At 42.3% G+C, this 14,781-nt stretch overlaps 1 protein-coding gene across 1 annotated transcript in view; it reads right to left on the bottom strand.

The window, feature by feature from the left end:
- Positions 1 to 14,781, bottom strand: part of slc6a17 (solute carrier family 6 member 17) — a 47,910-nt gene that overhangs the window by 26,920 nt on the left and 6,209 nt on the right. The window contains 3 exon segments of the mRNA XM_061788433.1: positions 3,952 to 4,109; positions 6,038 to 6,145; positions 6,148 to 6,466. Coding sequence (XP_061644417.1) covers positions 3,952 to 4,109; positions 6,038 to 6,145; positions 6,148 to 6,337 — 456 coding nt within the window. The 5' untranslated portion in view covers positions 6,338 to 6,466.

Genomic DNA, 14,781 nt, shown 5'->3' with positions numbered 1-14,781 from the left:
GGTACATTTTTTTTTTGTTTTTTGTTTGTTTGTTTTTTTGACAATTGTGCAAAAGATTAGCACTAGCACTTAGAGCAGTTCGAATGACGAATATTGCAATAGTACGGTGCAATGACCATTATGGAAAGGGCGCCGAGATTTCAGCAAGATAATGATACAAAACATACTGCCACGGAAACTCTCAATCGGTTTCAAAGAAGTAAAGTAAAGCTGCTAGAATGGCCCACCAGTTACCTTGTGTATAAAATGCGCTATACAAATAAATTTGCCTTTCCTTGCCTATATAATATTTTGAGAGCGAGCCAGGGCAATGGATAACAAAAAAATATTGTACAGTTTTAAAAAAAAATTGTAAAAACTTTAATAACATCCCCCCCCCCAATATAAAACATAAAAAAAATACCAGGACCGTGATAACTGAACCGTGATATAGCTGGGGTTTTCTGTAAAATAAAGTGGTAAAATAAAGTGCGTTGATCAAAGCGTACAAAAGTGCACTCAATGGCACCAATCACATGACCCAAGATTACTCGCTAATTGAATGGACCAATGAGATGAGTGTGCCTCCATGTACAAAACAACGTTATCGTAGCAGAGCGGAAGCAAAGGGTGTTGTTGCTGTGAGGAAGCCACTAGAGGTGCAAAAGCTACAGGCTGCAACTTCCCCATCTCACCAAGGCAACCGACTGTGTTCACTAGATCCTTGTGATGTGTCACACTTCCACTGTGAGCCCAGCAGCATGTCACAATGATGAATGATGATAGGAGGCCAATTATTTCCTTCCTTATTGACACCGCAATGTGGGACTTTAAACCCCCCAAGTCAGTGCACTCTTTAGGACACTAGTTAGCAGTTAGTAAGAATGACTAAGGCCGCGTCTAAGGTTACGTTGTCACTGCAGAGCATGATGCCACATTCTGATTTTTTCTTAAATACGATCTTTTTATGTAGTCATTCACGTAACAAAAACAAATGTAACGTCTAATGTGGATGGAATGCGGTCGTGAAGTAACACACATTTGTACAAAACACGACATCACGTGGCGCAATGCGCACAAACACGAGGCACAGTGTAGGTCATGATCATTCCTTCTGCATTTTTGGCAATTTCAAGAATTTTGTGCAACCAGAGCCAACGTTGTCTTATATTTATCAGTTCTAAAGCATCTTCTTATCGCCACTGACTGTTTTCTGCTCCTTCGTCCGCCATTGCTTTTTTGGCATGTCTGTTTTGTCAAATAATTTTTGAGGTTCGTCTGCCTTTGATGATGTATGGTCGGATGAGCGCAACCTGTGTGTCCAGATTGCACCTGCAGTGTTTTATTTTCAATTTCCTTAAAACAAAATCGAAAGTAATTGAGCTGAATCTGTGCGTGAGAAGGATATATGGAGTGGATGATGTACAATAAGTAGTTGTACAGAGAAGACCGCATGACTATCTTAGAAAAGTAGCCGCATCTAAAGGGACAGACTGGTAACCAAAGCTCCTTCATCAGGTTTTTGTGCAAGGCATTTTATAAGTAAAATAAATGTTATAATATAAAATGTTTGGTTCAGTTGTCTTTTTTGTTATTTAGCAAAACATAATGGCTAGCCTGCTAGTAGACAACACTTTATTTAGCCTGTCAATCAATGTTGATTTTACTTGTCCGGATTTCCACAATGAAATGTTATTGTTGAAATGTAAAGTAAAGTAAGTAAAGTTGAGTTACTTTCTTTTTCAGTTCTTTTCGACTGACACTTCACACATTCAAACTACAGTGGTAGACAAGAAATCTAAAATTGTCATCAATTGTTAATCCATTTACTGCCTTGGTCAAATGACATGTAATGGTTTGTTTACTAGTGGTACCATTGGATAAAGCTCTTGGCACCCGGAAGTATATGTGACGTCATGGTGAAAAGGTCTACATGTCTGTGTAGTTAGCAGAGGTGGGTAGAGTAGCCAAATATTGTATTCAAGAGTACTGTTACTTTAAAATAATATGACTGAAGTAAAAGTAAAAAGTAGTCCACCAAATACTCAGTGGGAAAAAAAAACACTCAAGTACTGAGTAACTAGTGAGTAACTTCTGATTTATTTTTTTAAATCAGAGCATGAAAGTCAATTTGAATAAAAAGGGCTGCCAGGCACTGCTGCCTAACTGCCAAATCCCCCCCACCCAAGACCCACCGTCTCCCACAGATGGGTGTATGTGGTGCATTAAAAATATGGGGATAAGTGTGTGTGATGCATTCAAATCCAGGGAGGCAGGCAGGACGGAGGGGCAGGGTGCCCGGGCCGGGAAACAGCACAGACATGCTGAAACCCGGTCCGACACCCACACCCTCCCGACCCCATACCAGTCCCCCAATGTGTGAGTGTGTGCTAAGTGAGTGATTAAGAGGCATGGCTCCTGCAGGTCAGGCCCATCAGGCAGGACAACCACCGACGAAAAGGCCTGCCCTACTTAAAACTGGTCATAAAGTCATTTGAACGCCTCATTCTGGACCACCTCAAGAGCGTCACAGGAGCGCTGCTGGACCCCGTGCAGTTTGCCTACCGAGCAAAAAGGTCTGTGGATGACACAGTCAACATGGGACTGCACATCATCCTAGAACACCTCGATGGCGCAAGGGTCCTGTTCACGGACTTCAACTCTGCGTTCAACACCATCATCCCCAAACTTCTCTTCTCCAAGCTTCTCCAGCTCAGCGTCTCGCCTGCCATCTGCCAGTGGATTCACAGCTTCCTGATGGGCAGGAGACAGCAGGTGAGGTTGAGGGACACCACCTCATCCACATGCACCATCAGCACCGGGGCGCCCCAAGGATGTGTCTTCTCTCCACTGCTCATTCTCTCTACACAAACTACTGCACCTCAACGCACCCAAATGGCATATTCCTTAAGTTTGCAGATAACACCACAGTCATCGGCCTCTTCAAACCTGGCAATGTGTCTGCGTATTGACAGGAAGTGGAGTGGCTGGAGCTTTGGTGTGGCTGACACAACTTGGAGCTGAACACGCTCAAGACTGTAGAGATGATCATGGACTTCAGGAAACATCCTTCACCACAGCTGCTACTCAGGCTGTCCAGCTGCCCCGTGTCAACCGTCGAGACTTTTAAGTTCCTGGGAATTACGGTCTCTCAGGACCTGAAGTTGGAGACCAATGTCAACTCCATCCTCAAAAAGGCCCAGCAGAGGATGTACTTCCTGCGGCTTCTGAGGAAGCACGGCCTGCCACAGGAGCTGTTGAGGCAGTTCTACACAGCGGTCATCGAATCAGTCCTCTGTTCATCCATCTGGTTTGGTGCTGCCACAAAAAAGGATAAACTCTGACTGCAACGGACAATTAGGACTGCCGGAAAAATCATTGCTACACCCCTACCCACCCTTGAGACTTGCACGTGACCAGAACTAAGACAAGAGCATGCGAAATTCTCTTGGACCCTCCACATCCTGGTCCCCACCGCTTACAGCTCCTTCCCTCAGGTAGGCGCTATCGAACAATGCGTACTAAAGCCAGCAGACATTCCAACAGGTTCTTCCCTCTTGCCATTAAATTGCTGGAGACTAAATGACTCTCCATAGTGTCTTTTTATGTTTTTATGTCAAAGTGTTTACTGTCAAAATGGCTGTCTATTGTCGTACTAGAGCGGCTCCAACTACTGGAGACAAATTCCTTGTGTGTTTTTGACATACTTGGCAATAAAGAGGATTCTGATTCTGACACCCACTCGAAACATAAATAGGGAAACTCCACATATACGATTTAGAACTGAATAAGCCTTTTTGATTAAAGGTGAAATGTCTTCAACCACCAAGATTTGTCCAGTTGCCCCCATTCAACTTTTTGCTGAGTATTTCATAGGTGTTATATTTTTATTCAATTAGTAGTACCTGTGAGTATTTACACACAATAATGGTGCAGCTAATATCCAGTCAATGACGGAGGTCATACAGTTACCATCAGACTAGAAACCCCAATGCCTCCCAGCTGGGGGTAGACATAGTTCCACACGCCAATGCTGCCACGTCGAATCCTCTGACCCACTGCCAGCTCCAGGAAGAACAGTGGGATGCCGATGAGGAGAAGGAGAATGAAGTAGGGCACCAGGTAGGCACCTACGACACAAGGGAGAAGAATGCAGAGCTGTTGACTTTCACTCTATGTTTAACAGTCCAGCAGAGACAGCGTGCTGTTACTCAATGGCAATGTTATTAGGAATTGCTGTTTGTTAGACTTCCAAGAAATGTAAATGTTAGTCAAAGATAACAGAAGTAAACATATAAATACAGTTTTTAAATGAAGGTTTTTATTATTAAGGAGAGAAAAAATTCAAAACCCACATAGCCCTGTGTGAAAAAGTGATTCCTAATGATTGGTTGGGCCACCCTTCGCAGCAACAACTGCAATCAAACGTTTGTGATTTTTTTTTTTTTTTTTTTTTTTTTTGTCCTGCTCGGCTGTTAGGTCAAGCAGAATGGAGGATCTGTATCCCTTTTATGCTTGAACAGTTTTACTGTGTCACAGTGGCGTTTTTAAGCTTCCGCTGTAGTTTCTTAGTATTATAATTGAAGTTTATTGAGAATCAGAGTCGAACAGAACAAAGTTTCTAGAGGGGAGAGAGAAACAAAGACAAAAGACAAAGCACTAATTGTAAACAGGATGAGAAAAGTAAATCATTACATTATCTACAACAATGAAACATTAAATATGAGTGATGCATGGGGCTGTAGTGCTACACCCTGTGAGGGAAGGAGAGGACAAGATAGACCCGGACAAGGACAGGAGAAGAAGCATGCAGGACAAGGGTCATGAACCCGGCTGTAGAACTGAAGTGTGGTGGGATTGACTATGTAAATTATAAAAGTATAAAAGGACGAGAGTATGAGTGAGGGGATACACAAGCGAGTTGCATATTCATGAGTTATTTGTCGCAGTAAGTGCGTGACCCCAGACCCAGTGATCGAGTCCTAGGGGGGTCTGCCTGTGGACACATGCAAGTGAATTGACACCGTTTTACATGCACAAAGACTGACAGAAGTGTCCTGTAATTGCTGTGCCCGCACCGCAGAGGCTGAGGACCCCACCCAATCGATCGAGGGGCGATATCGGGCCCAGGGGTCCACCCGAGAGCAGCCCAGTGGACGGGACACGTCTCACACCGAGGGACCCAGGGCGGTCCGCCGGCTCCACCCAGGCGCCCTGACAACTGTCCACCCGGTAGGGGCCGCACGGACCCAATGCTACCCCCCACAGTCAAACGCTGAGGCAAACAAACTCACGCACCGCTCAGCTATCATCTGTCAATCGGATATCACTACTATGACCTGTAAAAAGGTTGCTACTTTGTATAGGATCATTCTTATGTCGATACATACTGTAACTGCATGTTTGAGCCACGAAAATATATACGCTTTAAGCCTCCAGTGGCTGGAATATATCCCACAGGGATGTTGTCGGGGGTTTTCCACGCCGTGACAACGAGCCAATCTAAAGTGGCCATGCCAGCGCAAAGTCCTATCCATACGCTGGCTGTCACGTCAGACTTTTATTTACGTCTTCGCTCGGTTACGTGCACGCACTCCTGTCTGACAACGAGGAGCTCTAAAGCGGCCATGCCAGTGGACTATACAAAGCGCAAATGCATTTCTGGGGTATAGGCACAGCAAGCTAGCTAACTGCATGTCGCAATTGTGACAAAGGTGCTCAAGTTCATATATAGTGGGGGTGCGTCACAAGGCATCCTTTTAGCCACACCCCCTCCAAGAAACCTGAAATGATAAAAAATTGTTTTAAGACTACCTTTTTGCACATTCACAGCGATTACTGTATCTTCTAATGTGTATTTAGAAACAAATCTCAAAATTCACTTTACAGGGTCTTTAATGCATTTCCCATAGGGTTTTACGATGGATATAGTTTGGACTCTGGAAGAAAATACTACCAATGGATTTGAACTCAAGGGACAATTTTGTTTTGAAAGTCGACCAAATGAGCGTTGGCCCACAAAACGTTCCTCTAAATCCCGGTGATTAGCTCCCCTTACCTCCACCATTCTTTTGACACAGGTAGGGGAACCTCCAGACGTTCCCCAGGCCCACCGAGAAGCCCACCTGTGCCAGGATGTACTCCATCTTATTGTTCCAGGCCGGCCTCCATCCTCAGCATCGGGGTCAGGGGAGGGCAGCAGGGCTCTTCCTGGGGCAGTGGAGCCCGGACTGAGACCCATACTCATCTGACTGCTCTTGTAGTCCATTGGGTGCTCCAGAGACAGCAGGTCAGCCACCGACTCGGTGACCGGCTCGCTGCTGTGCTCCAGCTGGGTCACTCGGGTGTTGTTTGGCATGGCTGGGCACACACGTGGGAACTCACTCTGTGGAGGGTGCGGGCAGGCGGCTGGGCAGGTGTGACGAAGAGAGGAGGCTGGGAGGCGTCTTATTGGGAGATTCAGAGTCAGCGGAAGGAAGTTGTGCTTCTGCAAAGACAAATAGCTGGAGCGTCAAGCTATGTACTGGACATCAATTTGCTTAAAAAAAAAAAACAAGTAAAATATTTTTAAAAAGTGAAAGTTCATAATTTCTTCTCTCCCGACACAGCAACTATTAGCCTGTGAAGTCTACTTTGCTGTTACAATTTGCCTGTGTTCTCTAACATTTATTTCAGTGTGGAACAAAAGGCGAGTTTAATGACACAACTATAGTAGGACCTTGAAATCCAAGTATAATTTGTTCCGTTAGCAACCTCATGACTCAAAACGTGTAATTCAAATAGAAATCTCATGATTCTATACCAGCCTCCCCCCAAAAAACTGACAAAAATGTTTGAGATGTTTTTTTAATTTACAACCCCAATTCCAATGAAGTTGGGACGTTGTGTTAAACATAAATAAAAACAGAATACAATGATTTGCAAATCATGTTTAACCTATATTGAATTGAATACACAACAAAGACAAGATATTGAATGTTCAAACTGATAAACTTTATTGTTTTTAGCAAATAATCATTAACTTAGAATTTTATGGCTGCAACACGTTCCAAAAAAGCTGGGACAGGATCATGTTTACCACTGTGTTACATCACCTTTTCTTTTAACAACATTAAATAAACGTTTGGGAACTGAGGACATGAATTGTTGAAGCGTTGTAGGTGGAATTCTTTCCCATTCTTGCTTGATGTACAGCTTCAGCTGTTCAACATTCCGGGGTCTCCGTTGTCGTATTTTACGCTTCATAATGAGCCACACATTTTCAATGGGAGACAGGTCTGGACTGCAGGCAGGCCAGTCTAGTACCCGCACTCTTTTACTATGAAGCCACGCTGTTGTAACACGTGCAGAATGTGGTTTGGCATTGGCTTGCTGAAATAAGCAGGGGCGTCCATGAAAAAGACATTGCTTCGAAGGCAGCATATGTTTCTCCAAAACCTCTATGTACCTTTCAGCATGAATGGTGCCTTCACAGATGTGTAAGTAACCCATGCCATTGGCACTAACACAGCCCCATACCATGAGAGATGCTGGCTTTTGAACTTTGCGTCTATAACAGTCCAGATGGTTCTTTTCCTCTTTGGTCCGGAGGACACGACGTCCACAATTTCCCCCAAAAAATTTGTAATGTGGACTCATCGGACCACAGAACACTTTTCCACTTTGCATCAGTCCATCTTAGATGAGGTCGGGCCCAGAGAAGTCGGTGGGGTTTCTGGGTGTGGTTGATAAATGGCTTTTGCTTTGCAGAGTAGAGTTTCAAGTTGCAATTACGGATGTAGCGCCGAACTGTATTTACTGACATTGGTTTTCTGAAGTTTTCCTGAGCCCATGTGGTGATATCCTTTACACATTGATGTCGGTTTTTGATGCAGTGCTGCCTGAGGGATCGAAGGTTACGGGCATTCAATGTTGGTTTTCGGCCTTGCCGCTTACATGCAGTGATTTCTCCAGATTCTCTGGACCTTTTAATAATATTTTGCACCGTAGATGATGAAATCCCTAAATTCCTTGCAATTGTACGTTGAGGAACATTGTCCTTAAACTGTTCGACTATTTTCTCACGCACTTGTTCACAAAGAGATGAACCTCGCCCCATCTTTGCTTGTGAATGACTGAGTATTTCAGGGAAGCTCCTCTTTTACCCAATCATGGCACCCACCTGTTCCCAATTAGCCTGTTCACCTGTGGGATGTTCCAAACAGGTGTTTGATGAGCATTCCTCAACTTTCTCAGTCTTTTTCCCCACCTGTCCCAGCGTTTTGGGAATGTGTTGCAGCCATAAAAGTCTAAGTTAATGATGATTTGCTAAAAACAATAAAGTTTATCAGTTTGAACATTAAATATCTTGTCTTTGTAGTGTATTCAATTAAATCATTGTATTCTGTTTTTATTTATGTTTAACACAATGTCCCAACTTCATTGGAATTGGGGTTATAAGAATATAGCACTCTATAATAATGTACTTTAAAAACATACAGTAATGACATAGTCAAACAATATAAATGTTTTAGCTCCAAGTCAATGGACACTGTTGTGGTCCTTCTGGTTTCCGTGCCAAGGCCACTTTGGGAGCAGTATAATGAAGAAAGGTGGATAAACACAGTGCTTGGGAAGCTGCAGATATAGTAGGCCTAGTCATTTTTGGACAGGATAAAGAATATATGCTTGTGTATATTGTTGTAATGTCTGCCTACATGTGTTGCGGCACCGTTTGTGTTCAAATAGCCATTGCTTAAAGAAAATGTGTCAAACTCAAGGCCCGGGAGCCAGATGCGACCCGCCACATCATTTTATGTGGCCCGCAAAAGCAAATCATGCTCGTCAACTTCCGTGAGTTTTGCTAAAATCTGTACCCAAATTCCAAATTGTCATAATAATAAACAATAATGTTGAGATATTGCATTTTTCTGTTATCAAACCCTTCTTCTACAGTAACTTAAACAATACTTGAACAAACTATTAACCTTGTCTTCTGATTTCAAAACTATTTACCCCTCAATTTGTTGTGTAATGTTAATAATATGATTTGGTGATTAAACATTTCACTGTTCTAATGGCCCTCTGAGGGAAATCATAACTACAATGCAGCCCGAGACAAAAATGAGTTTGACACCCATGGCTTAAAGGGTTGTATAACACCGTAACACCAATTCTATTTCTTAGCTAGTCTAAGGTGTTTTGCATTGTTTGTTCGTCTTAAGCTAAGATGACATTTTCTAAGGCAAAGCTATGTGGTTGTTTTGAATCCACAATGTGTAATTCTATTTGTTTTCTGTTTAGTTTGACAGTAAAATTCAGCTGTGAGTGGCACGGAACTGCCTCTTTTATGACAAATTGTTCACCATCTGCTGAACTGCTGCTTGTTGTGAAGGGAGTTGAGTTGAATTCACTGCCACCATACAGCGCAAATTTGTAACTGCAAGAGCAAAAAGTCAGCCGAACAAAGGCTCGTATCCTGAAAAACCCGTAAGTTGGGTCACTCATATCTCAAGGCACCACAATACTATACCAGACATAAAAAGTCCCTTTTCCATACTTTCTCCCCGTAAATGTGATGTCAATGTCAGTGTTGTCCCCCATTATGCAAACAAAACAGTAGTGCCACTGCAGCTCCGAGTGAAGCATTTCACTAATCCACTATTACAGCAGCCAGTTCCCAGTGGAGGTTATTATTGCAAAGGTGAGTCATGTGACAATCATGGGCAGCGGGACGCCATCCATTTGTGTGACAGCTGGTCCGAGGGGAATGTGTTGCAGCTTTGGTCAGCATTCGTTTGAAACAGGATTTTTAAAAAAGGTGTAGGAGCTACTAAAATTCCTGCAAACATCAGGACTTTAAAGTCTTTATTAATTGTACAGTCATGCGAATATATGTAGAAGTAAACCAGGCCAATATTATTTCATTAAAAACAATATAACATTTTTTTACAAATGATGAATGAGAAGGAGTCATGAATGTCTATTTTGTTAACAGTCACTCTACCTTTGCATCACAAGAGCCAAATACTGTATAAAGAAGCTAGCAAAGAGAGAGGTCCTTCTAAGCCCATATAGTGTTGGGTTGCAACGGATGCTGTAGCTGTGCTCTCAGTAAGGCATAGATCATGACATTAAATATAATATAACAAAAGCCACATTATGATAGATAGAAGCGCAGGGGAAAATGTTTTCCATCATTTAAATTGTCGAACAGTCCTCTTGACGTGTGTGAGGAAACACTTACTGTAGGTCATATCTGAGGATTGGATGGATGACAGACATCTATTGTCAGCATTGTAAAATACATTCCCATGCTAACATGCTGTTTATAAAGTTTTCATGTGCCTTGATTTTCACTGTTCAGGACCTATATTACGCGATTATACAATGCTCAGTTTTGGTCCACTATAAGAAGTTGAGTAGGCTTAAAGTCACCTACAATGATGGAATGATGACACGGGGCGAGTGAGGTGAAGAACCCAAATGCAAAACACTGAACCACCGGAAATGTCATGAACCTGTGATCCTGCCTGTTCTCTCTTGTTTTTTTTGGGGGGGGGATCTATCTTGTGTAGATTAGATCTTTTTTTTTTTTGTAGCTTTGATCTAGTTTTTTCCTTAACTAGTGTAATAGTTATTCGCCCTCATTGTGCTTCTTTTGTTACTTATTGTGTTCAGCATATGTTCCCTGTTGCGCTCTGTCCATCCACTGTGTGGATTTTGGTTATTTCTAGGTTCTTTCGCATCAACATTTGTCACCATTGTTTTATTTTTCTTCCACGTTATTGTTGTCGTTCGCCAGTTAGTGCTCCCTTGGTTAAATAAGTTTTATTGTTGACGCTCAATCTTTGTTGTGTGCTTTGGGGTCCGACTTTGATATTACATTCTGTAACAGGAAATTAGGAAAGAATTTTAATAATCAATTTATAGGTCCTGTATTTTTGCTATTTAGACCGCCATAGAGTGACTGTCTAACATGGACTTAGCATAAAAGTGTCAGTCATTTCAAAAAACACCCTTTTATGTCGTACGACTGTCCAGAAAAGGCCCCTCTGACAGCTGCACTGTTTGACCCAGTTTTGAATCCGCTTTGTCCATATTTGGCTAAGACCGCTCCCTTTCCTCTGATTGGTTGCCTCCGTGTAGAAGACTCACTTGAGCACATCCATCCATCCATTTTCCGTACCGCTTATCCTTATATAGGTTTGCGGGTGTGCTGGAGTCTATCCCAGCTATCTTTGGGCGAGAGGTGGGGTACACCCTGAACTAGTCACCAGCCATTCCCAGGTTACATATAAACAAACAACCATTCAAATGTGTTTGTTAGGTTGACAGCGCTGGGTTGGAAGCAGAAAGCAAAGGCGGAGATCTTCGCTAGTGACGTAGATAAGCTTGAGAACTTCGAATGACCTGATTTCAGGCATCTCGGCAGAAAAACATTTGGAACTCAGGAGTGCGGGGACAATTTTAATTCATATTTCACGTTTTACTGAGGCATCATAGAGAAAATATTACATCCCAAATAATAGAAAAAGTTGGTTTGGTAAACTACGTCCCCTTTAAGAACAACTGTGACAGGTCAATTCAAAGCCAGCACACAGTGCAGTTCACCTCACAGTCGAGAGGTTCAGGTTTTGAAGATAGCTTTGTGTTGAGCCAAGGTGATGCAATGTTCCGCAATCCACAAATAGCAGGTCAGGAAATGCTCAGATTTCACTGTTGTCTTTAATCCACTATTCACGGAGAGCAGAAGCAAAGAAACTCACACCTTGTTGACCTCGTACCCCACATGTACTCAAACGCACCACACCAGTTACACATGATACAAAGTCATTTGTTCACAAAATGCTGCGCCACACCATCTGCGAAAATCATCAACCCAATGGCTATGCAACCAAAAACAGGAGGTTTATCTCAGTCCTCCACATGATTACTGGCCATCATCTTGAACTATCCTAACACTTCAACATTTGGTGCTGAAGTTACTGTAAATAATCCTGCAAAAAGAATTTTACCACCTCATTGGATGACGCGTCTATGAGTATAATTCCTGCTGCTGTTAGGTCTGTTCATATTCCCAAGCACCACCACCATTTTGTGAAATTTGATTAGCATTTAATACCCCCCCCCCCCCCCCCACCCCCAAAAAAAAATTTTTTATGGTACAATATGTAAATGTGTTTGATACAAAAGTGACAAGCAGACAGCAAGTAACCAATCGGTGGCAAACCTGAGAAGCTAACATTCCAGGCTAGCTGTTTAGTCAGTGCTGCATTATTAGCAATCCCACTGCGATATGATTGGCTCGGGCATCACGGGAAAGGCAGGCTAGGCAGATGTAACGAGTTGACCATACAAAATATGTATCACATTAGTACAAAATAAAAGCAATTAAGTTTGTTATGGTTGGGGCTAGGGTTGGGGTTCGTGTGGGTTACAATGCCATAGGATTAGGGTGGGTTAGCGTTAGTGGGAGTCAAGATATCAGAATCAGATCAGAATCAGAAGAGAACACTTTGAGACATAAAGACATTGACAAAAAAAAAAACAGTCACTGAAGGGTTTATAGTTATCTGGTAATGCCGGTACATTATTATTATTTTTTTGGACAATTGTACAAAGATGCAGAGTCCTCTAGCACTTAGAGCAGTTTGAATGACTAATATAGCAATAGTCCGGTGCGATGACCATTGTGCAAAGGGCGCCGAGACTTCAAGGAGTGTATGCAGTTTAAAGTGACGAGTAGCGCGATAATCTGGGACAATGTTGGTTGTGCAAATGTTGCAAATACTCCACAGTCAGTGTGCAAATGGAGCAGATGCATCCCGGTCACCAGCTCTTCCAGCTCCTTCCCTCAGGTAGGCGCTACCGATCAATGCAAACTAGAACTAGCAGACATTCCAACAGCTTCTTCCCTCTTGCGATCAACGTCTTAAACACCTAACCTACATTTCCATTGCAACATGCGGGCAATTTTTTTTTTGACTTGAGTTCGTCGTCACATTTCATTGGGGCCAATTATATATTACTCGTGCACTCACTGTAGTAGTCTCGCCACGCTGCACTATTTGCATATCTGTTGTTGACCAATACTGGCCACCACACTGAAGTCACTTCTTTTTTCCTTCTGGAAGTAATACCAAGACGCAGCAGCCAATCACATTTAAGCAGCATGTGTCCTGCAGCTAATCATATTGCAGCAGGGCGTGTCCTGCCTAGTGCACGAGTGGGATTCCTAATAAGTGTTCCTGCTTGTCACACACAAAAAAACATGGATTCAAATGCACCACGACGTCACAGACAAACTAAACCAAAATTCATTTGTTCACAAAAAGCTGCTCCATACCGGCTGAGAGTCTCATCAAGCCAACTGCAATGGAACAATATAAACGTAATACATATAATACACAATAAACATTCAGTTTTTTCATCATCAGTGACAAGCTAGCTAGTCTGCAGATAACGTAGCAGTGGGAAGGTTGGAAATATTCCAAATTGTAATTGGAGTATATTGCAATTAACTGGGTATTGAGGGTAATTGAATGCAAAGGTATCACATTCAAACATAAATATTTTGTTTTGTCATCAGCAGAAATTGATGCAAAAAAGTTAGCTGTAGTTGCCTATATTGGGGGGGCATTACACTCCCTTAAGAACTAATTCGTTTTCTATTCACTCGAGCGGCGATGTGCAGTATCTGAAGCTCGCTTGTGATTCAAATTTTGGCTCGCAACACAAAACAAAACAAATTGACTAAGCAACGGCCCGTAACTCATAAAACTCTGAAGTCACAGTTCCGCTGTACTTGCATGAAGTCTGGTTGTTTTAGTTAAGATTATGTTAAAACATATTATCCGATAGTGAGTAGTCAACATATGAAAAATACCAAAAATGGACCATGGACTGTTATTTAAAATACAAAGCACAACATATAAACATACAGTATTAACAAAAATTTACATTTTAAATACCAATTTATAAAATCCTCTCTCTGATCCTCTCCCGTTCTGTTCTAATAGTAGAGGATGTTAGTGGGCTTCCAGTCAGTAGCAATTTGTCTTTAATATTAAAACATGCACGTGACAAAACAGCTAGCCTGTCTTGTTCCAGCTCAAACAGAGGACAGTGGTATTGTCTGACCACTTGAAAACTTTCCTAGCTAGAAAAAAAAACACCATCTAACTCCTACCTAACAACATAAATATTGACCTAGCGTGTTAGTATTGATTGATAGACGTTAGGAAATGTGCCACATAACCTGGTTTAAGACAGGTAATTACACCACTTCTGCATATCACTGGAAGACGTGGAAGATAGCGTCCTCAGAGCCCAAGGAGAGGTAGGAGGGATTGGGATTGGGTGGACCAAACCATTTTTGAGGCAAGGGGTTGCTGTATTTTTGTGGTTCAAACTTATGTTTCCATCAAGTGCTGCATGGTTTTAGACTTTTCTAGTTTGTTCAAAATGACATACAGTACAAGTAAGTAAGCAAATAAATACAGAAACAAATAAAATGATCCCTCAAGTTTTAGAGGTGCTCGGATTCAATTTAGGGGTGCTTCAACACCTCTGAAAATGGGTTTGAAACGCCTGTGCTACTAGCCGTCATCTCCAACTAGCATGACAAGCAAACACTTAGGACAAATGTATTTGGACACCATCAAGCCTTTTCTATTTCCTAACTTCAGGGCTATTCTTTTCTCACCACTGTTGTCCATTTAGAAAGGGGGTAAAAAAGTAGCACACAAAAAGTTTTAAAGTTTAAAAAAAAAAAAAAGGCAAGGCAAACAACACAGAGCAAATCCTTTGATGCTGGCTGAA

This window comes from Phyllopteryx taeniolatus, chromosome 1 (assembly GCF_024500385.1).
Source record: "Phyllopteryx taeniolatus isolate TA_2022b chromosome 1, UOR_Ptae_1.2, whole genome shotgun sequence".
Taxonomy (NCBI): domain Eukaryota; kingdom Metazoa; phylum Chordata; class Actinopteri; order Syngnathiformes; family Syngnathidae; genus Phyllopteryx; species Phyllopteryx taeniolatus.
This window is presented reverse-complemented; position numbering and strand designations above follow the sequence as displayed.